Source organism: Gopherus flavomarginatus, chromosome 18 (assembly GCF_025201925.1).
Source record: "Gopherus flavomarginatus isolate rGopFla2 chromosome 18, rGopFla2.mat.asm, whole genome shotgun sequence".
Lineage (NCBI taxonomy): Eukaryota > Metazoa > Chordata > Testudines > Testudinidae > Gopherus > Gopherus flavomarginatus.
In genome coordinates this window covers 2781442-2808791 of record NC_066634.1, presented here as the reverse complement: position 1 = coordinate 2808791, position 27350 = coordinate 2781442, and the positions used below count along the sequence as shown (strand labels likewise).

Below are 27350 nucleotides of genomic sequence, written 5' to 3'. Positions count from 1 at the left end.
TGTAAATGACTAGTCAGTTCTCAAACGTAACTCACATATTTTTCAAGAATTGAGTACATTTTCAATGGCTAATACATTTTCAGAAGTGGCTTGTAACTTCCCAACAGGTGCTGTTAACTCGAGCATGGGCCTGTCAGTCATGCAGGATTCAGTAATGATGCTGTGCTGTCTGCATTTGAGGAGAAAACCCAGGAGTCCTGATTCCCAGCCCCCACATTCCAACCCACGCCCCTCCTAGACCTGAGAGAGAACCCACAAGTCATGACTCCCAGCCCCCTGCTCTAATTCCCTTGCAGAGGAGGTGGTGTCTTAGCACCAGGAGCGCTATCCCCATGTGGCACTGAGATGCAGCCACCTCTGGGGTGGAGCAGCAGGGGAACTGCCGCACTGCGACAGGGCACGGGGCTGGCAAGCTGTGGAAAGTTGGCCATGGGGGACGGGATTATTCCAGGCATCCTTGGCTCGGGGCCTGTCAGGAATCTGGACAGGGCTTGCCGTCTCTGCGTCAGCCTTCAGGAGGTTAAGTAGGTCAGACCCGTCGGAGTCTGGCAGGGACAGTCTCGCGCTTTGCGGCTAATTGCACCTGACGAAGCATCTTGGCTTCCAAACAAGCCCATCCGTCACTCCCCAGGAGCTCAAGGTCGGATGTGAGCACACAGGTCGTCTGTGTGCTTGTGGATAAAAGGGAGGGCTCCCTTGGTGCTGAGATGCAGCCAGCTCTGGGGTGTGGCAGCTGGGGAACAGCTGAGCATAACTTTGCATGGGGACAGCTCGCCTGATACAGAGATGCTGCTTCCTCTGGGGTGGAGAAACACCCAGTAATGTACAAGAGGCCGTGAAGACAAGACTGTTGTCCTGGTTCCCTTTCCGTGGCTGCTCTGGGGTCTAAAATGCTTCTGACACGCCAGTGGCCTCCTGTGGTTTTATATCCGCTGCTCCGGCTAGGTCATTAAGATTCCTTTACTGACTCTCCTGATAAATATCTGTCCAACAGGGATAAACAGAGATTTTGCCACAGGAAAAATCTAGAAGGAGGATACAAAAACATTATTGGGATCAGCTGGCTCAAGGGGACAGAACATGGGACATGGGGTCTTTCCCCTCTAGGGGGCACCAGCTCCCATCTGCCCCAAGGTGGGCAAACTGCCTGGCTCAGGGATGGCGGGGCAGGGTTATGCAAAGGTTTCATCGCAGGCTGCAGCAGCCTCTAGCCCTAAGGCTAGGATTTGCAGCTGATCTGGCTTCCTGAATGTGATTGCATGTGATTGCATTTTTTTTTCCCAAATGAGCACTTGACATCTTGGTGGGAGTGGGGTCTAATGGTTAGAGCCAGGAGTCCTGGGTTCTCTCCCTGGACTCTAGGAGGGGAGTGGGGTCTGGTGGTTAGAGCAGGGGGGAAGCCAGGACTCCTGGGTTCTGGCAGAAGAGTCAGGGTTCTCTTTTCTCCCTTCTTGAGCAAAAGATCTTTCTCCTTCCCACACCGGGAGTCGAACCCGGGCCGCCTGGGTGAAAACCAGGAATCCTAACCGCTAGACCATGTGGGAATGAGCTGTTTTTGTCTTTGTTGCAGCTGGCCTGGGGACCATCCATGGGATGCTGCAGTGCCATCTAGTGGGGGACCTCAGGAGCGACCTCCCGCCATGGGGCAGCCCCAGAACTCTGCTCCTGGGATATCTACGTCCCCCCACCGCTGACACCCCAAAACCTCCGTGCCTGACCCCACGGGCCTGCCCGAGGATCACCCCCACGCTCCCCGCCTTAATCCGGAGCGGAAACGGAGCCGGGCTCTGAGATCCTGCCTGCAAAGGGGGAGTAGAGGAAGGGAAAAAAAGAGTTGCTGTTCCCATACCGGGAGTCGAACCCGGGCCGCCTGGGTGAAAACCAGGAATCCTAACCGCTAGACCATATGGGAGCTGCTGAGAAAAACTCTCACGTACAGCCTCAAGTGATTTATTCACACACACCTACACCAACATCCTGCTAGATTTCCAGTCTCCTCCCCCAGCCAGGACTTTAGGGCAGGGCACAGCACCCCATCGCAAGGAGGCCCCAGGGGAAAGGGTGACTCCTGTAGAGGTCACAACCCGGCCCCCGTGCTAAGGGACTACGGCCTCCGTGTAAAGGGACAAAACCACCGTGCGAAGGGCCCTAGCCCTGTGTGAGGAGATTCAGTCCCCATCTGAAGGGAGGTGACCCCTGCACACAGGGCCCCGTGCAAAGTACTCTGACGTGACCCACCCCCCGTGCAAAGGGTCCTGGCCCCCATGTGAAGGGACATGCCCCTGTGCGAAGGGCCCTGGCCCCCGTGCGAAAGGCCCCAGCGCTGTGGAAAGGAACGAGACCCTTGTGCGAAGGGTCCTGGCCCCCATGCGAAAGGGCCCAGCGCTGTTCCAAGGGACGTGACCCCCGTGCGAAGGGTCCTGGGCCCCGTGCGAAAGGGCCCGGCGCTGTGTCAAGGGACATGACCCATGTGCAAGAGGCCCCAGCACTGTGCCAAGGGATGTGACCCCTGTGCGAAGGGTCCTGGCCCCCGTGCGAAAGGCCCCAGCGCTGTGCCAAGGAATGTGACCCCCATGTGAGAGGCCCCAGCGCTATGCCAAGGGACGTGACCAATGCAAAGGGCCCTGGCCCCCGTGTGAAAGGCCCCAGCGCTGTGCCAAGGGACATGACCCGTGCGAAGGGCCCTGGCCCCCGTGCAAAAGGACCCAGCACTTTGCCAAGGGACATGACCCTTGTGCGAAGGGTCCTGGCCCCCGTGCGAAAGGGCCCAGCGCTGTTCCAAGAGACGTGACCCCTGTGTGAAGGGTTCTGGTCCCCGTTTGAAAGGCCCCAGCGCTGTTCCAAGCAACGTGACCCCGATGCGAAGGGTTCTGGTTCCTGTGCGAAAGGCCCCAGCACTGTGCCAAGGGACATGTCCCCCGTGCGAAAGGGCCCAGTGATGTGCCAAGGGACATGACCCCTGTGCGAAAGGCCCCAGCGCTGTGCCAAGGGATTTGACCCCTGTGCAAAAGGGCCCAGCGCTGTGCCAAGGGATGTGACCCCTGTGTGAAGGGTCTTGGCTCCTGTGCGAAAGGGCCCAGCGCTGTGCCAAGGGACGTGACCAGTGCAAAGGGTCCTGGCCCCCATGCAAAAGGCCCCAGCGCTGTGCCAAGGGACGTGACCCGTGCGAAGGGCCCTGGCCCCCGTGCGAAAGGCCCCAGCACTGTGCCAAGGGACGTGACCCATGCGAAGGGCCCTGGCCCCCGTGCGAAAGGCCCCAGCACTGTGCCAAGGGACGTGACCCATGCGAAAGGCCCCAGCGCTGTGCCAAGGGACGTGATCCGTGCAAAGGGTCCTGGCCCCCGTGTGAAAGGGCCCAGCATTGTGCCAAGGGATGTTACCCCTGTGCGAGAGGCCCCAGCACTGTGCCAAGGGACGTGACCCATGCAAAGGGCCCTGGCCCCCGTGTGAAAGGCCCCAGCACTGTGCCAAGGGACGTGACCCCTGTGCAAAGGGCCCTGGCCCCCGTGTGAAAGGCCCCAGCACTGTGCCAAGGGACGTGACCCATGCTAAGGGCCCTGGCCCCCGTGTGAAAGGCCCCAGCACTGTGCCAAGGGACGTGACCCCTGTGTGAAGGGTCCTGGCCCCCGTGCGAAAGCCCCCAGCGCTGTGCCAAGGGACGTGATCCGTGCAAAGGTCCTGGCCCCCGTGCGAAAGGGCCCAGCGTTGTGCCAAGGGATGTGACCCCTGTGCGAGAGGTCCCAGCACTGTGCCAAGGGACGTGACCCATGCAAAGGGCCCTGGCCCCCGTGTGAAAGGCCCCAGCACTGTGCCAAGGGACGTGACCCCCCTGCAAAGGGCCTTGGCCCCCGTGTGAAAGGCCCCAGCACTGTGCCAAGGGACGTGACCCCTGTGCGAAGGGCCCTGGCCCTCGTACGAAAGGACCCAGCGCTGTGCCAAGGGACGTGACCCCTGTGCAAAGGGTCCTGGCCCTCGTGCGAAAGGACCCAGCGCTGTGCCAAGGGACGTGACCCCCGTGCAAAGGGCCTTGGCCCCCGTGTGAAAGGCCCCAGCACTGTGCCAAGGGATGAGGCCCCTGTGCAAAGGGTCCTGCCCCCCCTGCGAAGGGACCGACCCATCGGGATTCTCCCTCTGCCCCCCCATTCTCACCAGGACCTTTCAGCGTTGCCATGGCGACGGCAAAAAGGAAAAGGAGGTGGGCGGGGCCGCGGCCGTGGGAAGTTATCTCTGACGGACGGGTGCCAGGGCCACTCAGAGCGGGAGGTCAGGCAGCGAGGGCGGGGATTGGGTTCTGGCTGCTGCTGGTTCCAGGGCTGCTGGGTGAGGGGGGGCGGGAAGATGGGGGGGTAGATATGGGGCAGAGGGCTGGGGGCAGGGGCTGGTGGGGGATTGGGGGCCTGGTGCAGGTCCGTGGGCTGGAGGCAGGGGGATGGGGAGGCTGGGACTGGAGGCCTGGTGCGGGGCAGGGGGATGGGAGGTTGGGGGGCTGGAGGCAGGGGGATGGGGAGGCTGGGGCTGAGATGGGGATGGGGGCCTAAGAGCTATTGGGGCTGTCCCAGGGGGAGGCAGGGGGTCTGAGATGGGAGTATGGGGTAGGTGGGAGGATGAGGGAGAGGGGCTGGGGGGCCGAGTAGGTGGGATGATGGGAGCTGGAGGCAGGGGGATGAGAGGTTGGGGGGCTGGGGGCCTGGTGCAGGTCTGTGGGGTGGAGGCAGGGGGATGGGGAGGCTGGGGCTGAGATGGGGCTGGGGGCCTGGTGGGGGGATGTGGGCCTAAGAGCTATTGGGGCTGTGCCAGGGGGAGGCAGGGGGTCTGAGGTGGGAGTATGAGGTAGGTGGGAGGATGAGGGAGAGGGGCTGGGGGGCCGAGTAGGTGGGATGATGGGAGCTGGAGGCAGGGGGATGAGAGGTTGGGGGGCTGGGGACCTGTGATGGGGGCTGGGGGCCTGGTGCAGGTCTGTGGGGTGGAGGCAAGGGGATGGGGAGGCTGGGGCTGAGATGGGGCTGGGGGCCTGGTGCGGGGATGGGGGCCTAAGAGCTATTGGGGCTGTGCCAGGGGGAGGCAGGGGGTCTGAGGTGGGAGTATGGGGTAGGTGGGAGGATGAGGGAGGGAGGATGGGGGGCTGAGTAGGTGGGATGATGGGAGCTGGAGGCAGGGGGATGGGAGGTTGGGGGGCTGGGGGCCTGGTGCAGGTCTGTGGGCTGGAGGCTTAAGAGCTATTGGGGGCTGGGATGGGGTAGGTGGAAGGATGAGGCTGGGGGGCTGAGTAGGTGGGATGACGGGAGCTGGAGGCAGGGGGGTGGGGAAAGAGAGGGGCTGGAGGCAGGAGGAGACTGGGGGACTGAGATGGGGTGGGAGCTGAGGGTGAGGAGGGGGTCTGACGGGGGATGGAGGTGGTTCTAGAAGGAAGGGGGCAGGCTGGGGCTGATGTGGGTTGGATGTAGACTGGGAGAGTTGGGGATCCAGGGCCATGGGGTGTGGTGTGGGGCAGTGGAACACAGGAATGTGGGGAGAGGCCTGGGAAGCAGGTGCGCTGGAGCAGACAGGGTGGGGGGCTTTGATGGTAGTGAGGGACTGGGATATGTGGGGGCTACCAGGAGGATAGTGAGTGGGGGGGGGCTGATGGGACTGGCATGCAGTGTGGCAGGATGGGGGCTGGTGGGGGGGCTGGGATGTGGGGGTGGGGCAATGGGGGCAGGAGGCCGTGGGGGTGAGGGCACTGGGGGTGGGCTCTGTGGGGGGCACTGGGTGGACCCAGGGGTTCACGCTGGGCTCCCCCCTCCACTAGGCCGACGAGACCATGAGGCGAACAGGCAGGAGCATCTGAACTGGGCTGGGGGGGGGGCAGCAGCCAAGGCCAGGACCCTCCCCTGGCTGCCGCACTGGAGGTGACCCCATACGTGGGGGGCCGGAGGCACTGGCGGAAATGGGACCCCTGCTGGAGGAGGACAACAGCCAGGTGAGCAGGGGCCTAGTGGGCGCCCCCTAGAGGCGAAGGGCCTGAGCCCCAGCCCCCAAGCCACCCAGCCCCCAATCCTGGGGCTGGATGGGAGCCGCTGCCTCGATTGCATCTAGGCCCTTCTCTCCAGCAGGGGGCGGAGGTGGGGGCCGAGCCGGCGGGCTGGGGGGCCGCTGCGCAGTGGGGAGCCGAGGAGCTGGACAACGCGGACCCCGTGCGAGTCCTCACGCTGCCACTCCAGGCCCAGCAAGCCATGGGGCGGATGGAGGAGTTTGTCTTTAAGGTAAGGGGCACGAAGCAGTGGTTGGGTGTGGGGAGGGAGCCCAGCCTCCTGTGTTCTCTCCCTGGCTCTGGGAGGGGAGTGGGGTCTAGTGGTCAGATGGGGGGAGGAGGGCCTGGGCTTCAGGACTCCTGAGTTCTCTGCCTGGCTTTGGGAGAGGAGTGGGGTCTAGTGGTTAGAGCAGGGGGGAGGGTCTGGAGCCAGGACTCCTGGGTTCTCTGCCTGGCTACGTCCTATACAGCTGCACCCGGTCAGCTGTACCAGGTTTGTGCTCTCTCTCTTCCAGTGCCGGGGGTGCGGGTCACGAGTTTGGGGGTGGTTTGGGGAAAGCCCGCCACGGGGCCCCTAGATACAGCCATGTGGGGCCTGCTCCCTGGTGGGGCGGTGCCCCTGGCCAGAGCAGGACGGGGGTCCATGTTTTTCAGTGCCCCGTGGGCCCCCCATCCCCATGTGGGGTTCACGTTGTGCAGCGGGGAATGGGGAGGGAAGGGACTGTTCTGGTGTGTCCCCTCCTACTGCCTGAGCACCTTATCTGTGAGCATGTCCGTCTGTCCATCTCCACCTCTGTCACTGGATATTCCCGTCCATTTGTCCATCCGTCCATCCATCTGTCCGTCCATCCATCACTGGGTGTTCCCACCCATTTATCCATCCATCCATCCATCCATCCATCACTGGGCATTCCCGTCCATTTGTCCGTCCATCCATCCATCCATCCATCACTAGGCACTCCCATCCATCCATCCATCACTGACAGGGGCGGCTCCAGGCACCAGCACTCCAAGCGCGTGCCTGGGGCGGCAAGCCGTGGGGGGCACTCTGCCAGTTGCCGCGAGGGCAGCAGGCAGGTTGCCTTCAGCGGCATGCCTGCGGAGGGTCTGCTGGTCCCACGCCTTCAGCGGAGCTCCTGCAGGCGTGCCGCCGAATCCACAGGACTGGGGACCTGTCGAAGGCAGCCTGCCCGCCTTGCTTGGGGCGGCAAAATACCTAGAGCCGCCCCTGATCGCTGGGTGTTCCTGTCCATTTGTCCATCCATCACTGGGCATTCCCGTCATTTGTCCGTCCATTCGTGAGTTGATCATTAGGGTTTCCTGTCCATCCATCTGTCCGTCCATCCGTCACTGGGCGTTCCCGTTCATCTGTCCGTCCATCCATAAGTCAATCATTGGGGTTTCCCGTCCATCTGTCCATCCGTCTATCTCTCCATCCCTGAGCATGCCCATCCATCCATCCCACGGAGGCCATCCCTCCTCTTCCCCCCCACCCCTCAGCACCTCCAGTCTCCCTCCGACCCCACCTGTCCCATTCAGCTGGGCCAGTGGGTGCCACCTGGGGGCTCAGCGCGTGTCACAGTGGGCTGGCTGGTGGCATTGTGACCTCAGCAGCTGTGCTGCCTGGCCTCCCCAAGCATGCCCATGACAGCATCTGAGCTACCTCTGGTGGCAGGACCCTCCAAAGGTCTCTGCCCGGCCATGCCAAGGCCCACCCCAGAGCCAGGGGAGGGGATTGAGTGGCAGAGCTGGAGGTGGGCCAAGGGGTTGAGGCCTCGGTGGCAGCACTGCCGGGCTCCACGCTTGGGCCCAGCTGGCCCCACCGGACCATGGGGAGCGGGGATGGGAAAGCAACCAGAGACGCCAGCACCAGCACTGAGGAGGACAAGGTCTGGAGAAAGGCAAGAAACTGTCTCGGGCTGGGGGGGCGGGCTGGGAGCCAGGACTCCTGGGTTCTCTCCCTGGCTCTGGGAGAGGAGTGGGGTCTAGTGGTTAGAGCGAGGGAGGGGCTGGGAGCCAGGACTCCTGGGTTCTCTCCCTGGCTCTGGGAGAGGAGTGGGGTCTAGTGGTTAGAGCGAGGGAGGGGCTGGGAGCCAGGACTCCTGGGTTCTCTCCCTGTCTCTGGGAGAGGAGTTGGGTCTAATGGTTAGAGCGGGGGCTGAGGGGGGGCGGGCTGGGAGCCAGGACTCCTGGGTTCTCTCTCTGCCTCTGGGAGAGGAGTGGGGTCTGGTGGTTAGAGCAGGGGGTGCTGGGAGCCAGGATTCCTGGGTTCTCTCCCCAGCTCTGGGAGGGGCAGGGAGAGTCTAGTGGTTACAGCGGAGAGGGGGTGGCTGGGCACCAGGACTCCTGGGTTCTCTCTTGGCTCTCTCCATGCAGGTGTGGGAGGGGCGCTGGAGGGTCATCCCCTACGACGTGCTGCCCGACTGGCTGAAGGACAACGACTTCCTTCTCCACGGGCACCGCCCGCCCATGCCCTCCTTCCGCGCCTGCTTCCGCAGCATCTTCCGTCTGCACACCGAGACTGGCAACATCTGGACACACCTCATCGGTCAGTGGGACCCAGACGTCCGGGGGCACTGGGTGGGACCAGAGAGAGGTGCTAGGGGGCGCCGTGCTGCAAGGAGATGCTGTGTTTTATGTGGGTACATCTCAGCGCTGGGCGAGCCATCCCCATGTGGCGTTATGTGCAGCTGTTCCCTAGCTGCCCCACCCCAGAATGGCTGCATTTTGACTCTCCTCTCCTCCCGTTCCAGGCTTCCTCTTCTTCCTCATCTTGGGCATTGGCTACCTGTTCAGCCCCAACGTGAATTACGTGGCCCCTGTCCAGGAGCGTGTCGTCTTCGGAATGTTCTTCCTGGGGGCCACCCTCTGCCTCTGCTTCTCCTGGCTCTTCCACACGGTGTACTGCCACTCGGAGAGAGTGTCCCGCACCTTTTCCAAGTAAGCGCCACCCCCAGGCCGGACGCCTGGGTTCTTCTCACCACCATTCAGGAAAGGAAGTGGAGTCTGGGGTGGCCGGGTGGATGCTGGGAGCCAAGACTCCTGGGTTCTCTCCCCAGCTCTGGGAGGGGAGTGGGGGCCGGTGGGTTAGAGCAAGGGTGGGGCTGGGAGCCAGGATTCCTGGGTTCTCTCCCTAGCTCTGGGAGGGGAGTGGGGTCTGGTGGTTAGAGCAGGGGTGGCTGGGAGCCAGGACGCCTGGGTTCTCTCCCTGGCTCTGAAAGGGGAGTGGGGGCTAGTGATTAGAGCAGGGGTGGCTGGGAGCCAGGACGCCTGGGTTCTCTCCCTGGCTCTGGGAGGGGAGTGGGGTCTGGTGATTAGAGTTGGGGAGGGGGGCCTGGGAGCCACGATTCCTGGGTTCTCTCCTGGCTCTCGGAGGGCAGTGGGGCCTGATGGTAAGAGGTGGGGGGGCAGCCAGGACTCCTGGGTTCTCTGTGCTGCCCCCGCAGGCTGGATTACTCGGGCATCACGCTGCTGATCGTGGGCAGCTTCGTGCCCTGGCTGTACTACTCTTTCTACTGCTCGCCCCAGCCCCAGCTCATCTACCTCATCATCGTCTGCGCGCTGGGCGTCACGGCCATCACGGTGTCCCAGTCGGACCACTTCTCCACGCCCCAGTACCGCGCTGTGCGGGCAGGTGGGTGCCTGGATTGCAGCAGGCTGGCTGTGGGGCTGGGGCTGGGCAAAGGGGCTGGCAGTGGGAGCTGGGTCCAGGGGGCTGGCACTGGGCTGGGTACAGGGGCTGGCAGTGGGTGCAGGGAGTGGCTGGGGACGGCAATGGGGGCTGGGCTGAAAGGGGGACTGGGTGCAGGATGCGGCAGTGGGGGCGGGGCACGGCGGGGTGGCTCCTGGCAGTGGGGGCTGGGGGCTGGGCATGGGAGAGCCCTGGCGGCTGGGCGTGGGGGCCCCTGGCAATGGGGGCTGGGTGCAGGAGGCCTCTGGTGGCGTGGCCTGGGGGCTGGGCATCAAGGGCCTGTGGAGGCGGGGCCTGGGCATGGGGGGTGGGGTGGGGCCTGGGCACGGGGGGCCCTGGAGGAAGGGCCTGGGCGCGGGGGGGGCCCTGGAGGCAGGGCCTGGGCACGGGGGGGCCCCTGGAAGCGGGGCCTGGGGGCTGGGCACAGGGGACCCTGGAGGAAGGGGCTGGGCGTAGGGGGCCCCTGGAGGCGGGGCATGGGGGCTGGGTGCAGGGGGGCCTTGGAGGTGGAGCCTGGGGGCTGAGTATAGGGGGCGAGGGCTGGGGGCGGGGGCCTCTGAGGCGCGGATGTGCCCTGACCCCTCTCTTTGCCCCTGGCAGGCGTGTTCCTGGGGCTGGGGCTGAGTGGGCTGGTGCCCACCCTGCACTTCCTGCTGGCCGAGGGGCCGGTGAGGGCGGCGAGGGCTGGGCAGGTGGGCTGGCTCTTCCTCATGGCGCTGCTCTACATCCTGGGCGCGGCACTGTACGCTGCCCGCGTGCCCGAGCGCTTCTTCCCCGGCAAGTGTGACATCTGGGTGAGTCCCCCACCCGCGCACAGCCTGGGACGCCTGGATTCTCTCCGGGCGCTGGAAGGGGAGCGGGGTCTAGCGGTCAGAGGGGAGGGGCTGGGAGCCTGGACGCCTGGGTTCTCTCCGGGTGCTGGAAGGGGAGCAGGGTCTAGCGGTCAGAGGGGAGGGGCTGGGAGCCCGGACGCCTGGGTTCTCTCCGGGCGCTGGAAGGGGAGCGGGGTCTAGCGGTCAGAGGGGAGGGGCTGGGAGCCCGGACGCCTGGGTTCTCTCCGGGTGCTGGAAGGGGAGCGGGGTCTAGCGGTCAGAGGGGAGGGGCTGGGAGCCCGGACGCCTGGGTTCTCTCCGGGCGCTGGAAGGGGAGCGGGGTCTAGCGGTCAGAGGGGAGGGGCTGGGAGCCCGGACGCCTGGATTCTCTCCGGGTGCTGGAAGGGGAGCGGGGTCTAGCGGTCAGAGGGGAGGGGCTGGGAGCCTGGACGCCTGGGTTCTCTCCGGGTGCTGGAAGGGGAGCGGGGTCTAGCGGTCAGAGGGGAGGGGCTGGGAGCCCGGACGCCTGGGTTCTCTTCGGGCGCTGGAAGGGGAGCGGGGTCTAGCAGTCAGAGGGGAGGGGCTGGGAGCTCGGACGCCTGGGTTCTCTCCCCAACCTTGCTCCAGGCTCGGTGTGATCTTAGCGAACACTTTTCCGTCTCTGTGAGTGTTTGTGTCCCCGACTCATGCCCTGGGTGGGGCTAATACTTACCCCTGTTCGGGAGGGGGGTTGGGTGCCCAGGGAGGGGGCGGGGCCTGGCTGGCTCCTGCCAGGAGAGGTGGGCGGAGCCAGGCTCACCCCTCCCCCTTTCTCCCCCACTCCCCACAGTTCAACTCTCACCAGATCTTCCATGTGCTGGTGGTGGCGGGCGCCGGCGTCCACCTCCATGGGGTCTCCCAGCTCCAGGCCTTCCGCTCCTCACTGGGGGGCACCTGCACCGAGAGCACTGTGCTGTGAGCCAGCCCCCCCGACCCACTGGATCCCGCCTCAGGAGGCATGGCCCCGAGCGACCAGATTCCGCCCTAGGAGGCGTGGCCCCAACCACCAAGCGACCAGATCACACCCCAGGGGTCATGGCCCCGGTCACCAAGCAACCAGATGCCACTCTGGGCACCAGGCGAGCAGATCCCGCCCCGGACTCCGAGTGACCAGATCCACCTAGAGGGCATGGCCATGGGCACCGAGCGACCAGATCCCACCCAGAGGGCGTGGCCGTGGGCACCGAGCGACCAAATCCCATCCCAGGAGGCATGACCCCAGGCACCTAGTGATCAGATCCCACCCCAGGTGCTGAGTGACCAGATCCCACCCAGAGGGCATGGCTGTGGGCACCAAGCGACCAGATCCCACCCCAAGGGCATGGCCATGGACGCTGAGTGACCAGATCCCACCCAGAGGGTGTGGCCGTGGGCACCAAGCGACCAGATCCCAACCTGGGTGCCGAGTGACCAGATCCCACCCAGAGGGCGTGGCCCTGGGCACCAAGTAACCAGATCCCGCCCTGGGAGGCATGGCCCTGGCCACCAAGCGACCAGATCCCACCCCAGGCGCCGAGTGACCAGATCCCACCCAGAGGGCGTGGCCATGGGCACCGAGCGACCAGTACCAAGCAACCAGATCCCACCCTGGGGGGTGTGGTCCTGGGTTTTGAATAACCAGATCCCACTCAGCTGATCACATGACAGAAGACGGGACCTCAGATGACAACTGACCAATTGGCCCATTAGGAGTGTGGCCTCATTCCCTGACCAACCAATCACGCCATGGAGGAGTGATATCAGATCCTGACTGACCAAATTGCCCTGAATGGGGTGAGATCTAAGATTCTGACCGACCAATCACACCCCAGGGGGCGTGGCCACTCTTGCCATGGAGTTGTGACTTCACACTGTGACTGACCAATCGCACCACAGAGATATTACTGTGATCACTAATCGACCAATCGCAACATGGGAGGCGTGGCCAAAACAGCCACTTTGGATGGGCCAATCACGCCATGTGGGGCGTGGCTTCGCTTAAAGGGGACATTGCCTGGTATTTTTGTCGTGCCTGCCCGGTGTTTTCCCCCTGTTGCACTGTGGGGAGGGGAGTATTTAACAACTCACTGCACCTATTTTTAGCTTCATCTCCCACCCCAATTTCTCATTCTCTGGCCCCTTAAGAAACTTGGGCGTGTCCCCTCTTGGAAAGCCGTGTAGTTCTTGTTTGTGGAGGACTGGGTGGGGTTTAGAGAAGAAGCTGGGCTGAGCCCGATCTATCCTGTCCCCAGGCCACCCTGAGTGACTAGGGACAAGCCTGGGAGCCAAGACTCCTGGGTTCTCTCCCTGGCTGGGAGAGGGGAGTGGGGGGCTGGGAGCCAGGACTCCTGGGTTCTCTCCCTGGCTGGGCGCGGGAATTGGGGGCTGGGCGCCAGGACTCCTGGGTTCTCTCCTTGGCTAGGGGAAGGGAGTGAGGGACTGGGAGCCAGGACTCCTGGGTTCTCTCCCCGGCTCTGGGAGGCAAGTGGGGTCTATTGGTGGCCCTGGTGCCATGAGGGGGCTGCCCCCTGCCATCTAGACATCCACAGGGATGCAGATCTGTCACAAAGCTTGGCACCCTCAGCTCTCACCTGCACCCAGAGGGACACCAGGGGTGGGGCATGAGGCAGGTGTGGAGGGATTTGCAGAGTGGGCCATGGGGCAGTGGTGTGGGAAGGAGGAAGCACGGGGCAAAAGGACCCCACCCAGAGTGGTTGCTGTGGAGATGGGGGGGCCTATGGACCAACGGGGTACAGCGGTGGCAGCACACCTCTTCTTCTTTCTTTAACACCCATCACCCTTCTGCCAGATCCCTCGCTCCAGAGCCCTGTTACTTTTCGTAGCCTGGTGGTTTTTTTACTGGTCATTGTAATAAATTCCTAGGAGCTGGAAACATTATAAGGAAAATAAGTTCTCTCCTGGCCCCCGGCCTGGTTGAAGTCTGCATGGCAGACCTTGGGCAGCGTTATGTATGGCTGTTCCCAGCTGCCTCACCCCAGAGCTGGCTGCATCTCAGCGCCAGGTAAACCGTCTCTGTGCAGGCCGTGGGCGCGCTGCAGAGAACCTGCATCCGTAGTCAGTTTCGTGTCTGTGGCTGACCTGCCTGGAGGGAAGTGGCAGGTGAAAGGAAGTGAGTGAGCATCACGGAGGTGGCTGTCTCCTGCCCAAGCTGCAGAAGGAAGCCGGGGTGCTGTGCTGCAGGTCGAGGGGGCTGGGCAGGGGCCGCTGTCCCCTAGCAGGCAGGGCTGGGCACTGTGGGAGCACCATGGGGCAGGGGGCAGGACAGGGGGCGCTTTCCCCTGGCATTGGGAGGTACCGTTGGGTGGTGCAGTATGGGGCCAGCACCCTTGGTGCAATCGCTACAAACACAGGAACTGGCCCCCCCGCCTCCCCCAGTGCAGGAAACCACAGGGGCGGAAGCGCCGCTCAGCTTCGGGGACTTGGTGCTGAGCCACCCGCGCCCTGGTGGGCCGAGTGGAGCAGGTGCAGGGGGGCCTCAGGGATGCGCTGAGCGACCATGGATGAGGAGGGGCCGGCGGAGCAGGAGTCATGGTAAGTGGGGCACCACGGGGAAGGGGAAATCTACCAAATCCTGCACCCTCCTCACCCCTCAAAGACGGGCTGATGCTATGCAGAGCAGGGGATTCCGGATTGTCCCCTCCCCGGAGAAACTGAGGCAAAGAAAAGGGGGAACTGACTTCTCCTGTAACTCAGGAGACCCCACTCCCCTCCCTGAGCTGGGGAGGGAATCCAGAAGTCCTGGCTCCCAGCACCCCCCTGCTCTTACCACTAGACCCCACTCCCCTCCCAGAGCCATTGAGAGAACCCAGGAGTCCTGGCTCCCAGCCCCCCCCCCGCTCTAACCACTAGACCCCACTCCCCTCCCAGAGCCAGGGAGAGAACCCAGGAGTCCTGGATCCCAGGCCCCCCTGTTCTAACCACTAGACCCGGCTCCCCAAGCCAGGGCTCCTTTCCCATGGGCGCCAGCCACAGCTCAGAATAACTCACACAATTTTGCATTGCTCCAGGCTCACTATATCCGGGGCAGCCAGGGGAATTACAGTTCCCCATAACGTAGCAGCAAACTTCAGAGGAGTGTGTGTGTGTGTGGGGGGGTCATTCTTGATGTGTCCCCATGGCACTGCTGGGGGAAGCTTGCAGCATTCAGGGGAGCGGAGAAGGGGGGACCCATGGCACTGCTGGAGGGATGCTCACAGCACTCCATTCTTGTAAGCCCCTTCCTGGTGTGTTTGCAGGTCCCCAGTGCATCGGGAGCGGTCCCAGACCTCGGGGTCCCTGTCCGAGGGCTCGGGGGTGAGTGGCGGAGGGCAAGGCTGGAGTGGAGGTTGGAGCTTTGGGGTGGGGGTGGAGTGGCTGTAGGAATGGGGACAGGGGGTCTGAGAGATGGGATGGGGATGGGGACAGGGGGTCTGGGAGATGGGCCAGTGATGGGGTGGTCATGGAGAGGGACACAAGGGGTCTGGGAGATCTGGGGTGGGGTGGGGTTTCTAGGGGTGGGAGATCCGGGGTGGAGTGGTCGTGGGGATGGACACAGGGGGTCTGGGAGATCTGGGACGGGTGGGCCGTGGAGACAGGGACAGGGGGTCTGGGAGATGGGCCGAGGGTGCGGTGGTCGTGGGGATGGACACAGGGGGTCTGGGAGATCTGGGGTGGGGTGCCCCCGAGTACAGCTCTGACCCGCCCCTTTCTCTGGCAGAAGAAGCGGAAGCAGCAGGGGGCACCTGGCATGGGGCAGCGGGGGCCTGAGCCCCAGACCTCCGATGACAAGGTGAGACCCTCCCCCGACTAGCCCCCGTCATCTCCTCCTTATCCCCCCACTAGTGCCTTTTCCCCCACCCACCCACCACTGTCAGATGGGGGGCAGGGGGGATACACCAGGGCTGGGCTGTTTCTCTCTCTTCCTGCCCGGAAGCCTCTGGATTGTTTGCTGGTGGCAGGAAGCCGGATCTATACATAGTTCCCAGGGGCCTATTGTCTGGGTCCAACCCCCCCAGTGCTGAGCCAGGCCCACCACCACTTTCCTCCCCAGGAACCCTGCACCAAGCGGGTGAAACCTGTCACCAAGACCCTGTCGGGCTCGGGGGCCCCCTCGGCCAAGGTGACACCGCTGAAACGCCTGAGCCAGTCGATCCAGGTACGCGGGGATCCCCCTCATCCAGCACTATGGGGGCCAGGACACACGGAGCCGGGCTGTGCGCAGCCCCCTGCAGCAGCGGGACGGGGTGGGATGGGGGGGTCCCCTGAGGATGGGGGTGCAGGGATGGGGAGGGGGCACCTTGGGAGATGGGTGAAGGGGAGCGGGGGTCTGTATTCCGCTCTCAGCCAATCACTGTCCATCCCACCCTGCCCCAGAGGTCCATCAGCTTCAAGACGGAGCCCCGCCCCCCTGGCTACGTCCCGCCCTCCCGAACCGGGGGCTGCCGGCGCCGCAGCAGCAAACTCTGGAGCGAGACTTTCGACCGGGTCAGTGAGGAGCTCTCGGCCCACGAGGTGAAACGCCAGGAGGTGAGGGGCGGAGCCAGGCACAGGGGGCGGGGACAGCAGGCAAGGGGCGGAGCCAGGCGGGGGCGGGGCTGGGGACAGGTGAGGGAGGAGCCTGGCGGCGGCGGGGCTGGGAACACGTGGGAGAGGAGCCTGGCGGGGGCGGGGCTGGGAATAGGTGGGGGAGGAGCCAGGCGGGGGGCGGGGCTGGGAGCAGGTGGGGGAGGAGCCAAGCGGGGCGGGGCTGGGAGCAGGGGGAGGAGCCAGGCGGGAGGCACCATAGGGGTTTCTGGGGACTTAGTCGGACCTTCCCCCCCACTAGGTGATCTTCGAGCTGATGCAGGGGGAGCAGCAACTGGTTGACGATTTGAACCTGGTCAAGAAGGTACCTTCCCCCATAGCTGAGGGGCGCTGGGCGGTGGGGTCCCAGCGGGGAGCTCAGCAGGGAGGTGCTGCACAGGAGGGGACTCGATGGGGGGCAGCGGAGGGTGGGGGGGAATTGGGGGTCTCAGGGGGTGCTGTGTAGCAGGGGATTGGGGGCAGCTAGGGGCTCAGCAGGGGGCAGTGGGGGATTGCTGGAGGTAGTGGGGGCTGCTGTGCTGCGGGGGGAATTGGGGAGCTGTGGGGGGCGCTGTGATGTGAGGGAAATTGGGGGGCTGTGGGGAGATTTGGGGGGATGTGTGGGCACTGTGCTGCAGGGGAAATTGAAAGGGCTGTGGGGGGACGTGAGGGGCGCTGTGCTGCAGGGGGATTTGAGGGGGCTGTGGGAGGCACTGTTCTGTGGGAGGGATTTAGGGGGTGCTGTGCTGCAGGGAATTTGGGCGTGCTGTGCTGTGGAGGATTTGGGGAGTTGTGGGGGGCACTGTGCTGTGGGGGGGATTGGGGAGCTGAAGGGGATTTGGGGGTGCTGTGCTATGGGGGATTTGGGGGGGCTGTGGGGGGCACTGTGCTGTGGGGGATTTGGGGGTGCTCTGCTGCGGGGGGCTTTGAGGGGCTATGGGTCGATTTGGGGGGGTGGGGGGCACTATGCTGTGGGTGGATTTGGGGGGGCTGTGGCAGGCGCTCTCACCCCCTGCCCCTTGCAGAACTACTATGAGCCGATGCTGACGCTGGCCATCCTGCCCGAGGCCGAGCTGCGCGAGATCTTCGGGACCCTGGATTCCCTGGCCCCACTGCACGAAGGTACAGCTTGGGGGGGAACTCCCTGCCCCATGGATGGAGGGAGGATGGGAGCCCACTTTGCTGCTATTCCCTCCCCCACCCTGCCCACCCCGCACTGGATCCCCCTGCAACTGCTGCATCTCGGCCAGCGGGAAGCACAGCTCCCTGCGGGGCGGGGGGTGATCCCTGCACTAACACCCCCCCCCTTTTGCAGACTTGCTGGGGCGTCTGATGGGTCTGAGGCAGGAGGACGGGACGGTGCCTGAGCTGGGACCCACCCTGCTGGACTGGGTAAGGGCCGAGGTGGGAGGGCGGGGTCAGTGGGGGGAGGCTGACATCTATGGGGCTGGGGATGTTAGGAGGGGAGAGCAGAGGGGTTGGGGGAGGAGTTATGGGGAGGAGGATGGAGGTGGGGGTTGCTGAGGGGAAGGACAAGGGGGCTGGGAGGAAGGAAGTGGGGAATACTGGGGGGGCAGGAGCTTGGTGGGGGATGGGCAGGAGGGAATGGGGAGATCTGAGGAGGGCAGGACCTCCCCCCAGGAGGGGAGAAGGAGGGGGTTCCCCCCAGCTGGACAGGGGGGCTCTCTCTATTTTGGGGGAAGGGGGAGGTGTAACAGGACCCCCCACCTCAGCCTGGGAGTTGGGGATGTGGCCCCATAGGAGGGGGGGGATGGGGACCCCTAGCCTGGTGCATGTGGGTGTCAGGGACGGGGGCCCCCCCACAGCACAGGCTGTGACTGGGACTGTCTCCCCCCCTCCCCCCCAGCTGCCCAGGTTGCGGGCCTATGAATCCTACTGCTGCCACCAGGTGTGGGCCAAGGCGCGGCTGGACCGGTGCAAGCGGGAGCCGGCAGTGGGGGAATTCCTGCGCCTGTGCCAGGAGTCGGCCTTCAGCCGCAAGCTGGAGCTCTGGAGCTTCCTGGACCTGCCCCGCAGCCGCCTGGTCAAGTACCCCCTGCTGCTGCGGGAGGTGCTGCGCCAGACGCCCCCCGAGCACCCCGACCACGGGGCCCTGCAGCGGGCGGTGAGGGCCGGGACCCCCCTCCCACTGCAGGGAGGTGGGGGCAGAGGGTCCCCATGCACCCCGCAGGGAGGGGGTAGCACCATAGGGGGGCAGAGGGTCCCTGTGCACCCTGCAGTGAGGGGGCAGGCAGAAGGTCCCCATGTGCCTGTAGGGAGGGGGCAGGCACTGTGCTGGGGGCAGAGGGTCCCCGTGCACCCCGCAGGGAGGGGGCGGGCACCGTGCGGGGGGCAGAGGGTCCCCGTGCACCCCGCAGGGAGGGGGCGGGCACCGTGCGGGGGGCAGAGGGTCCCCGTGCACCCCGCAGGGAGGGGGGTAGCACCATAGGGGGGCAGAGGGTCCCTGTGCACCCTGCAGTGAGGGGGCAGGCAGAAGGTCCCCATGTGCCTGTAGGGAGGGGGCGGGCACCGTGAGGGGGGCAGAGGGTCCCCGTGCACCCCGCAGGGAGGGGGCGGGCACCGTGCGGGAGGCAGAGGGTCCCCGTGCACCCTGCAGGGCGGGGGTGGGCACCGTGAGGGGGGCAGAGGGTCGCCGTGCACCCTGCAGAGATATGTGAGGACCGTGCGGGGGGCAGAGGGTCCCCGTGCACCCCGCAGGGAGGGGGCGGGCACCGTGAGGGGGGCAGAGGGTCGCCGTGCACCCTGTAGAGATATGTGAGGACCGTGCGGGGGGCAGAGGGTCCCCGTGCACCCTGCAGGGAGGGGGCGGGCACCGTGAGGGGGGCAGAGGGTCCCCGTGCACCCCGCAGGGAGGGGGCGGGCACCGTGCGGGGGGCAGAGGGTCCCCGTGCACCCCGCAGGGAGGGGGCGGGCACCGTGAGGGGGGCAGAGGGTCCCCGTGCACCCCGCAGGGAGGGGGCGAGCACCGTGCGGGGGGCAGAGGGTCCCCGTGCACCCCGCAGGGAGGGGGCGGGCACCGTGCGGGGGGCAGAGGGTCCCCGTGCACCCCGCAGGGAGGGGGCGGGCACCGTGCGGGAGGCAGAGGGTCGCCGTGCACCCTGCAGGGAGGGGGCGGGCACCGTGAGGGGGGCAGAGGGTCGCCGTGCACCCCGCAGGGAGGGGGTGGGCACCGTGCGGGGGGCAGAGGGTCCCCGTGCACCCCGCAGGGAGGGGGTAGCACCATAGGGGGGCAGAGGGTCCCTGTGCACCCTGCAGAGATATGCGAGGACCCCGCTGACCTGTGATCGGGGGGAGGGGGCAGGTGGCGCTGGCCCAGGACCTGGTGGGGCTGATCAACAGGAGGACGGGGGAGGCCGAGTGCCGCTACTACCAGCAACGGCTGAGCTACCCCGACGGGACCCCTCGGCACCCCAGCATCCAGCGCTCCAGCCTGCTGCTCTGCCACGGGGAGCTCCGCAACAGCAAGGGGCAGGTACCAGCCTCCCGCCCTGGGCACCCTCCCCTCAGCCAGGGGCGGGCGCTAGGGGGCACCATGCTGCGGGGAGCCGGGCAGGAGGCTGGGTGTTGGAGGAGGGGGCTGGGGGACGGGGCCCAGGGGTTGCCAGGGGGCAGGGGTCGGGCACTGGGGGTGGAGGCTGGGCACTGGGGGGTGCCTGGGAGCAGGGTCTGGGCACTGGGGTTGCCATAGGGTGCGGCCCTGCAGGGGGTTGGTGGGCAGGGGCTGGGCATTGGGGGGTGCCAGGGGGTGGGGACCCTATCTCAGAGCTTGGTTTACAGCAGGAGTCCTGGCTCCAATCCCTTTCCTCCCCGCTTTAACCACTGGACCCCACTCCCCTGCCGGAGCCAGGTCAAGAACCCGGGTGTCCTGACCACCCCCTCCCCCCGCAGAGGCTGCACGTGTTCCTGTTCCAGGAGGCGCTGGTGCTGACCCGGCCCATCCTGCAGGGTGAGCAGGTCATGTTCCAGGTCCAGGGCCCCCCCCTGCCCGTCGCCCAGCTGGAGGTGCAGGACCTGCCTGACGGGGGGGCCCGGCTCGGGGGGGCCCTGCGCGAGCGCGGTAGGTGCCCTCCTGGTCTGCTGGGATTCCTGTGGCCCATCCCCCCCTTTGCTCCCCCACCCAGTGCAACCCCCCTGCCCCCCAGGTTCATGTCTGCTTCTGGAGGCTGGAGCTGGTTGGGGTGGGGGGCTCAGCTGCGGGGAGACTGGCTTGGGTGGGCGGAAAGTGAGGGACAGTCTGGCTGGGATGGCGAGGGGAGGGGATGGGGCTGGCTGGGATGGGGGGGCTGGCTTGGGTGGGGGGGGAAGCGGGGGACAGTCTGGCTGGGATGGCGAGGGGAGGGGATGGGGCGGACAGGCTGGTAGCGGTGTTCCCCCCTGTTTGACTCCTCCTCCCCCCAGCCAGGAGCTGCCTGCGGGTCAGCGCCGGGGCCCAAGCCCACATGCTGCAGGCGGCCGACGCCTTCGACAAGCAGCAGTGGCTGAGCCGCCTGCGCCAGGCCCTGGTCCCCCGACCCCCTGTGGAGCTCGACTGCAGCCTGGGGCCCCTGGCTGCCCTGCGCCTGGACTGTGACCCCCCCATGGACCACACCTGAGCCAGGGCACCCCCCGGTGCCAGCACCTAGGGTTCATCGTCACGTGGAGCTGAGAGCTGAGCCACCCGGATGCCTGGGTCCTGCCGTGACGCCGGCCTGCCGAGCTGGATTCATCTTTCTCCATCTCTCTCCTGGGTCCATCCCCCCCGCCCCCGCTCCTGTATTTATTGCAGCCGAGGGTTATTAACCCCGTGCAGGCTGCTCTCGGGCCGTCTCCTCTCCCACGGCGGTCCTACCCCCCCAGGTTGGAAGACGAAGGTGCCCCCTGGCCACCCTGGATTGGGAGTGGGGGGCCCTCGCGTGTCCCTGATGCCCTGTACCCCTCCCCCAGCCTTTCTGTGACCAGCTGCCAATAAACGTGTGATGGTTTTGGCCCCGATTCCTGTGTCCCCCCCTCCCTGGCGGGTAACGGGCTACTGCTGCCACCAGCTGAGGGAGTCACCCCCGAGCTGCCCCCAGGGGCCAGTGGGGAGGGGGCTCTTGACTCTGCACTTCATGCCCAGGACCCTGGCAGCCCCCGCAGTAGTGCCCTGTCAGGGGGGAGGGGCCTATGGGAGGGGTGGAGCCATGGTGGGGGCAGGGCCCCAAACTCCTGAGTCCGGAGGCTCCCAGTGTGTGTGGGGAGGGGCTGCGTCAGGCCAGGGATCCTGCCCTCTATTGGCCAGCTGTGGAGAGAGCGCGTGGCCAGGCAAGAACCCTGCCATCCTATTGGCCAGCTTGGAGAGATGCGTGACCAGACAAGAACCGTGCCATCCATTGGCCAGCTGTGGAGAGAGAGTTTATAGATAAACTAGGAAAGTACAATTTAGATGGGGCTACTATAAGGTGGGTGCATAACTGGCTGGATAACCCTACTCAGAGAGTAGTTATTAATGGCTCCCAATCCTGCTGGAAAGGTATAACAAGTGGGGTTCTTCAGGGGTCTGTTTTGGGACCGGCTCTGTTCAATATCTTCATCAATGATTTAGATGTTGGCATAGAAAGTACGCTTATTAAGTTTGCGGATGATACCAAACTGGGAGGGATTGCAACTGCTTTGGAGGACAGGGTCAAGATTCAAAATGATCTGGACAAATTGGAGAAATGGTCTGAGGTAAACAGGATGAAGTTTAATAAAGATAAATGCAAAGTGCTCCACTTAGGAAGGAACAATCACACATACAGAATGGGAAGAGACTGTCTAGGAAGGAGTATGGCAGAAAGAGATCTAGGGGTCATAGTGGACCACAAGCTTAATATGAGTCAACAGTGTGATACTGTTGCAAAAAAAGCAAACGTGATTCTGGGCTGCATTAACAGGTGTGTTGTAAACAAGACCCGAGAAGTCATTCTTCCGCTTTACTCTGCGCTGGTTAGGCCTCAGCTGGAGTATTGTGTCCAGTTCTGGGCACCGCATTTCAAGAAAGATGTGGAGAAATTGGAGAGGGTCCAGAGAAGAGCAACAAGAATGATTAAAGGTCTTGAGAACATCACCTATGAAGGAAGGCTGAAGGAATTGGGTTTGTTTAGTTTGGAAAAGAGAAGACTGAGAGGGGACATGATAGCAGTTTTCAGGTATCTAAAAGGGTGTCATCAGGAGGAGGGAGAAAACTTGTTCACCTTAGCCTCCAATGATAGAACAAGAAGCAATCGGCTTAAACTGCAGCAAGGGAGGTTTAGGTTGGACATTAGGAAAAAGTTCCTAACTGTCAGGGTAGTTAAACACTGGAATAGATTGCCTAGGGAAGTTGTGGAATCTCCATCTCTGGAGATATTTAAGAGTAGGTTAGATAAATGTCTATCAGGGATGGTCTAGACAGTATTTGGTCCTGCCATGAGGGCAGGGGACTGGACTCGATGGCCTCTCGAGGTCCCTTCCAGTCCTAGAGTCTATGAGAGGGCGTGGCCAGGCAAGAACCCTGCCATCCCATTGGCCACCTGGGGAGAGAGGGCGTGGCCAGGCAAGAACTCTGCCATTCTCTTAGCCACCTTTGGAGGGCGTGGCTAGGTTCGAGCTTGCCTGCTGATTGGTCAACAAGTACAAAGGGGCGTGGCTTGAGGAAGTGCCTCAGCTCGCAGAGGGAGAGTTTTACACCAGGCCTCATGATCTGATTGGTCCGTGGTGGCAACAGAACTGAGGAGAGGGCGGGGCCTGATGTGATAGCTGCTCTGTGATTGGCTGGAGGCGAAGCTGGGTGTCATGGCGGCTCCCACCTGGTCCGAGCGGGTCCGAGAGCTGCTGAAGCGGATGAACAACTTCCACGAGCCCGGTACGGGGGCAGGGCCGTGCGGGGGGCGCGTGTCCATGGTAACCGGCTCCTAGAGGCAGCGCCCGCTGTAATCGGCCGACACAAAATGAGGCACCGGCCGTCCCTTTAATTCTTAAAGGGGAGGAGAGCGGGAGGGGCGGGGTTACCGGCTACTCGCCTTCAATTCTTAAAGGGGAAGGAGCGGCGGGGGTGGAAAAGGAGCCGACAAAAAATAACGACTGCCCTTTAATTCTTAAAGGTGCGGCTGAGACAGAATTGAGCCGACGGAAACGAACGGTCTGTTATTAAAGGCGCAGGGCGGGAAGTCAGTCGCCCGACCGCGAGTGCAATTAAAGGGATGAGCCTGTCACTCCTTAGGATTGAGTGGGGGGAGGGAATCACAGAGCTAATTACAGGGACAAGCGGGGGGCTCTGAGCCGCAGGGGGCTCGGTGGGGCTGGGGGCTCAGGGGGGCGGGTGGCTCTGAGTCGCGGGGACCTTGGTGGGGTGGGAGGCTCAGAGCCGTAGGGGGCCTTTGGTGGGGTGGGGGGCTCGGAGGGGCAGGGAGCTCTGAGCCACAGGGGCTCGGTGGGGTGGGGGGCTCAGGGGCCGGGGGGCTCTGAGCCACAGGGGGCTTGGTGGGGTGGGGGGCTCTGACCCCAGGGAGCAGGCAGGGAGCTCGGTGGGGTGGGGGCTCTGAGCCGCAGGGGGCTCCGTGGGGCGGGGGGCTCTGAGTCGCGGGGGCTCTGAGCCGCAGGGGGCTCGGTGGGGCGGGGGGCTCTGAGCCGCAGGCGGCTCGGTGGGGTGGGGGGCTCTGACCCCAGGGAGCAGGCAGGGAGCTCGGTGGGGTGGGGGGCTCAGGAGCCGGGGGGCTCTGAGCCACAGGGGGCTCGGTGGGGTGGAGGGCTCAGGGGGCGGGAGGCTCTGAGCCACAGGGGGCTCGGTGGGGTGGAGGGCTCAGGGGAGCCCCAGGGTGTCCGCGTTGGGGGATCTGATCTCGGCCCTCTCCCCAGGCTCGTCCCAGGACCAGTGCCTGCCGTTCCTGGTGGCTGGGCAGCGTGTGGGCTCCGTGCCCGCCCCGGTTGCCCAGCGGCTCCAGGGTTACCCGGCCGTGTTCACCGTGAGCCCCGAGCCCGGCAGGCCTGGCCGCGTCGAGCTCCACCCACAGCTGGCGTCCCACGAGGCGCGCACGGCCGCCGTGGGGCAGGTGCTCACGGACCTGCGGGACCTGGGGGCTTTCCCCTGTCTGCACGAATGGAGAGACGAGGTGAGAGGCCGGGTGCCCAGCACCGGAGGGGGGGGAGGGGACCAGAACTCCTGGGTTCTGTCCTGGCTCTGGGAGGTCTACTGGTTAGAGCCGGCTGGGAGCCAGGACGCCTGGGTTCTCTCAGCTGGGCCCCTTGTCCTTGCAGCACTATGAGGTGATGCCCCGGTTCTGTGACCCGCCTCTGTTCAGCATGGAGCGTGCGGCCACTGGTGAGTCCTGGCTGGGGGGCGGCACAGGGGAAGGGAGAGGGGTAGAGAGGGGCAGTGGGAAGAGCTGAGGGAGGAGGTGGGCAGGGAGGCGGAACAGCCTGGGGTTGCTCCCACTCCCCCAGGGTGGGGAAATGTCCTGTCCCCCTCCACTGATTCTCCCTCCTCTCCTCAGCGCTGCTGGGGGTTCGCTGCTACGGCGCTCACCTGAACGGCTACACCCGCCGTGGGGGCCACCCCTGCATGTGGCTGGGCCGCCGCGCCCTCACCAAGCCCACCTACCCTGGCCGGCTGGACAACCTGGTGAGGGGGGCGCCGCGGGGGAGGGGTAAGAAGGAATCCCTGCCCCCATAGCAGGGGGGTGACTGCACCCATGGGTCTGCCCTTGGCAGAGAACCGGGGGGTGGGGAGAGAGACGTGTATGACTCGGGGGAAGGTACCACGCCTGAGAGGCCCGGGGGGAGGGTACCACGCCAGAGGGGCCCCAGGGAAGGTACCACGCCGGAGAGGCCCGGGGGGAGGGTACCACGCCGGAGGGGCCCCAGGGAAGGTACCATGCTGGAGAGGCCCGGGGGGAGGGTACCACGCCGGAGGGGCCCCAGGGAAGGTACCACACCGGAGAGGCCCGGGGGGAGGGTACCACGCCGGAGGGGCCCCAGGGAAGGTACCACACCGGAGAGGCCCAGGGGGAGGGTACCACGCCAGAGGGGCCCCAGGGAAGGTACCATGCCGGAGAGGCCCGGGGGGAGGGTACCACGCCGGAGGGGCCCCAGGGAAGGTACCACACCGGAGAGGCCCAGGGGGAGGGTACCACGCCAGAGGGGCCCCCGGGGAGGTACCACGCCGGAGAGGCCCGGGGGGAGGGTACCACGCCGGAGGGGCCCCCGGGGAGGTACCATGCCAGAGAGGCCCAGGGGGAGGGTACCACGCCGGAGGGGCCCCAGGGAAGGTACCATGCCGGAGGGGCCCGGGGGGAGGGTACCATGCCGGAGGGGCCCGGGGGGAGGGTACCATGCCGGAGGGGCCCCAGGGAAGGTACCACGCCGGAGAGGCCCGGGGGGAGGGTACCACGCCGGAGGGGCCCCAGGGAAGGTACCACGCTGGAGAGGCCCAGGGGGAGGGTACCACGCCGGAGGGGCCCCAGGGAAGGTACCACGCCGGAGAGGCCTGGGGGGAGGGTACCAAGCCAGAGGGGCCCCAGGGGAGGTACCATGCCGGAGAGGCCCGGGGGGAGGGTACCACACCAGAGAGGCCTAGGGGGGATGCACCACGCTGGAGGGAAGGTACCACACTGGAGAGGCCTTAGGGGAGATACCATGCCAGAGGGACCCCCAGGCAAGTACCCCACATGCAGGGTGCTGCCCTCACTCCCTGCTGTCCCCTAGGCGGCAGGGGGCATTGCGGCGGGCCTGGGGGTGACGGAGACGCTGGTGAAGGAGTGCCAGGAGGAGGCCTGCATCCCCCCCAGCCTGGCAGCCCAGGCACGGCCGGTGGGCACTATCAGGTAAGTCGGGGGGAGGAGGTCATCCCTTCTCATCCCCCCCCCCCTGCTCTGACCCACCCCAGCTCCTGAATCTGCCAGGTCAGCGTCACCATGTGGCCAAAGGGGGAAACTGCATCTGCAGGGTTCTGAGCCCAGCACCATGGGGTCGGGGGGGGAACCAGGCATGGTTCAAGGGGGCACCCCCCCCCCACTGACCTCATCTCCCCCACCCCCAGCTACACCTATGAGGACCATCGGGGCATCTTCCCCGAGTGCCAGTTTGTCTTTGACCTGGAGCTGCCCGAGGAGTTCGAGCCCCGCGTGGGTGACGGGGAGATGCAGGAGTTTTACCTGCTGGGCCTGGACGAGGTGAGCAGGGGACTGGGCAGGAGGCGCTGTTCCTTGGCAGGCAGGGCCGGGTGTTGGGGGGGGCAGTGCAGGGCAGGAAGCAATCTCTGCTGGCAGCCAGAGCTGGGCATGGGGGGGAGGGGGCAGGCAGGGAGCTGACAGGAGGCAATCTCTGCTGGCAGTTGGGGCTGGGCCCTAGACACTGTGCTGTGGGGCAGGGTACTCTCCCCGGCAGACTGGGCAATGGGGGTCGGGGCATCCCTCCAGGCAGTCAGTGCGGCTGCTCCTGCCCTGTGGCTGCCCCACTCCACGCGAGGGAGGTTGCATTGCTTATCGCCCACGGTGAAAGCATGTGACCGTACACATCTTAGGGAGCTCTAGGCACTGTTATGCATGGCCGTTCCCCAGCTGCTCCCCTCCAGAGGTGGCTGCCTCACCATGGAAGGCCACCCACCCTCAGCTGGTCTCTCTCCTGCAGGTGAAGGATGCCATCACATCAGGTGACTTCAAACCCAACTGTGCGCTGGTTGCCCTGGATTTCCTCATCCGGCACGGACACATCCAGCCGGATCACGGTGAGGGGACAGGCCCGGGCTTGGCCAGCAGGGGCCGCAGCTCAGGAGTGATGAGAGCTAGGGGGAGCCTAGGGGGTTGTGGGTTGGGAGTGGGGGCTATGCACAGGGTGAGGTGGAGCCTAGGCGGTTGAGGGTCGGGAGTGGGGCTTCACACCAGCCCCTGAGCCCCTGTTCTCCTCCCCCCAGAGCCCCACTACACCGAGCTGGTCGAGGGGCTACACCGGAGCCGGTAAGAAGTCACCGCTCGTCTCCACTTCCGCCACCGCTGCTCCTGTGACAACGGTGCCAGGACACAGGGCCCAACCCCTCTGCACTGCGCCCCTTAGCACCTGCCTGAATAAATCCTGCCAACCCTCAGCTGCTGTGTGTGCCTGGCTCTGGAGGGTGCAACTCACACACTGCAGGGCCCGTCCCCTCCAGCGGGGGGCGCAGGGACACACACAGATTGCAGGGCCCGTCCCCTCCAACAGGAGGTGCAGGGCCTGTCCCCTCCAGCAGGGGGCGCAGGGGGAGACACGGTGCAGGGCCCCTCCCCTC

The 27350-nt window shown here is 65.1% G+C and overlaps 3 protein-coding genes and 2 non-coding genes across 15 annotated transcripts; 3 read left to right on the top strand and 2 right to left on the bottom strand.

Annotated features, from left to right (window-relative positions):
* Positions 1 to 1472: 1472 nt before the first annotated feature.
* Positions 1473 to 1544, bottom strand: TRNAE-UUC (transfer RNA glutamic acid (anticodon UUC)). Its single transcript has one exon. It is a non-coding gene; the product is annotated as a tRNA-Glu (tRNA).
* A 296-nt stretch (positions 1545 to 1840) lies between these two features.
* On the bottom strand, positions 1841 to 1912 carry TRNAE-UUC (transfer RNA glutamic acid (anticodon UUC)). Its single transcript has one exon. It is a non-coding gene; the product is annotated as a tRNA-Glu (tRNA).
* A 2206-nt stretch (positions 1913 to 4118) lies between these two features.
* LOC127036859 (adiponectin receptor protein 1-like) lies at positions 4119 to 12368 on the top strand. Of its 4 annotated transcripts, none has more exons than XM_050928133.1 (8): positions 4119 to 4195; positions 5789 to 5959; positions 6093 to 6242; positions 8387 to 8558; positions 8764 to 8950; positions 9457 to 9644; positions 10302 to 10495; positions 11343 to 12368. In XM_050928133.1, the coding sequence occupies exons 2-8, from the start codon at positions 5927 to 5929 to the stop codon at positions 11469 to 11471; spliced, it is 1053 nt and encodes a 350-aa protein (XP_050784090.1). In that variant the 5' UTR covers positions 4119 to 4195; positions 5789 to 5926; the 3' UTR covers positions 11472 to 12368. The 4 variants fall into 4 exon arrangements, 3 of the variants coding, with proteins under 3 accessions (XP_050784090.1, XP_050784089.1, XP_050784091.1); XM_050928132.1 differs by lacking the exon at positions 4119 to 4195 and adding an exon at positions 4266 to 4320; XM_050928134.1 differs by lacking the exon at positions 4119 to 4195 and adding an exon at positions 5511 to 5528.
* A 9-nt stretch (positions 12369 to 12377) lies between these two features.
* LOC127036858 (rho guanine nucleotide exchange factor 3-like) lies at positions 12378 to 21078 on the top strand. Of its 8 annotated transcripts, none has more exons than XM_050928124.1 (12): positions 12378 to 14083; positions 14788 to 14845; positions 15252 to 15320; positions 15582 to 15686; positions 15905 to 16057; positions 16356 to 16418; positions 17119 to 17215; positions 17409 to 17485; positions 17961 to 18218; positions 19416 to 19586; positions 20003 to 20171; positions 20513 to 21078. In XM_050928124.1, the coding sequence occupies exons 1-12, from the start codon at positions 14049 to 14051 to the stop codon at positions 20704 to 20706; spliced, it is 1449 nt and encodes a 482-aa protein (XP_050784081.1). In that variant the 5' UTR covers positions 12378 to 14048; the 3' UTR covers positions 20707 to 21078. The 8 variants fall into 8 exon arrangements, with proteins under 8 accessions (XP_050784081.1, XP_050784082.1, XP_050784083.1 ...); XM_050928125.1 differs by having other exon boundaries at positions 15249 to 15320; positions 15905 to 16042; XM_050928126.1 differs by having other exon boundaries at positions 15249 to 15320; positions 20003 to 20060.
* An 838-nt stretch (positions 21079 to 21916) lies between these two features.
* Positions 21917 to 27061, top strand: LOC127036860 (uncharacterized). The gene is made up of 8 exons (XM_050928135.1): positions 21917 to 22955; positions 23948 to 24201; positions 24347 to 24410; positions 24583 to 24710; positions 25793 to 25911; positions 26127 to 26259; positions 26717 to 26813; positions 27000 to 27061. The coding sequence occupies exons 1-8, from the start codon at positions 22886 to 22888 to the stop codon at positions 27044 to 27046; spliced, it is 912 nt and encodes a 303-aa protein (XP_050784092.1). The 5' UTR covers positions 21917 to 22885; the 3' UTR covers positions 27047 to 27061.
* Positions 27062 to 27350: the final 289 nt, after the last annotated feature.

Bases quoted from the DNA above. Each gene is read 5' to 3' on its own strand.
- LOC127036859 (XM_050928133.1), top strand. From the start codon at position 5,927: ATGGGACCCCTGCTGGAGGAGGACAACAGCCAG. The intron at 6,243-8,386 runs GTAAGGGGCACG...CTCTCCATGCAG, and splicing joins TGGAGGAGTTTGTCTTTAAG to GTGTGGGAGGGGCGCTGGAG. The intron at 10,496-11,342 runs GTGAGTCCCCCA...CACTCCCCACAG, and splicing joins CCGGCAAGTGTGACATCTGG to TTCAACTCTCACCAGATCTT.
- LOC127036858 (XM_050928123.1), top strand. From the start codon at position 14,049: ATGGATGAGGAGGGGCCGGCGGAGCAGGAGTCATG. The intron at 15,687-15,904 runs GTACGCGGGGAT...ACCCTGCCCCAG, and splicing joins GCCTGAGCCAGTCGATCCAG to AGGTCCATCAGCTTCAAGAC. The intron at 19,587-20,002 runs GTACCAGCCTCC...CTCCCCCCGCAG, and splicing joins TCCGCAACAGCAAGGGGCAG to AGGCTGCACGTGTTCCTGTT.
- LOC127036860 (XM_050928135.1), top strand. From the start codon at position 22,886: ATGGCGGCTCCCACCTGGTCCGAGCGGGTCCGAGAGCTGCTGAAGCGG. The intron at 22,956-23,947 runs GTACGGGGGCAG...CCCTCTCCCCAG, and splicing joins GAACAACTTCCACGAGCCCG to GCTCGTCCCAGGACCAGTGC. The intron at 24,411-24,582 runs GTGAGTCCTGGC...TCCTCTCCTCAG, and splicing joins CATGGAGCGTGCGGCCACTG to CGCTGCTGGGGGTTCGCTGC.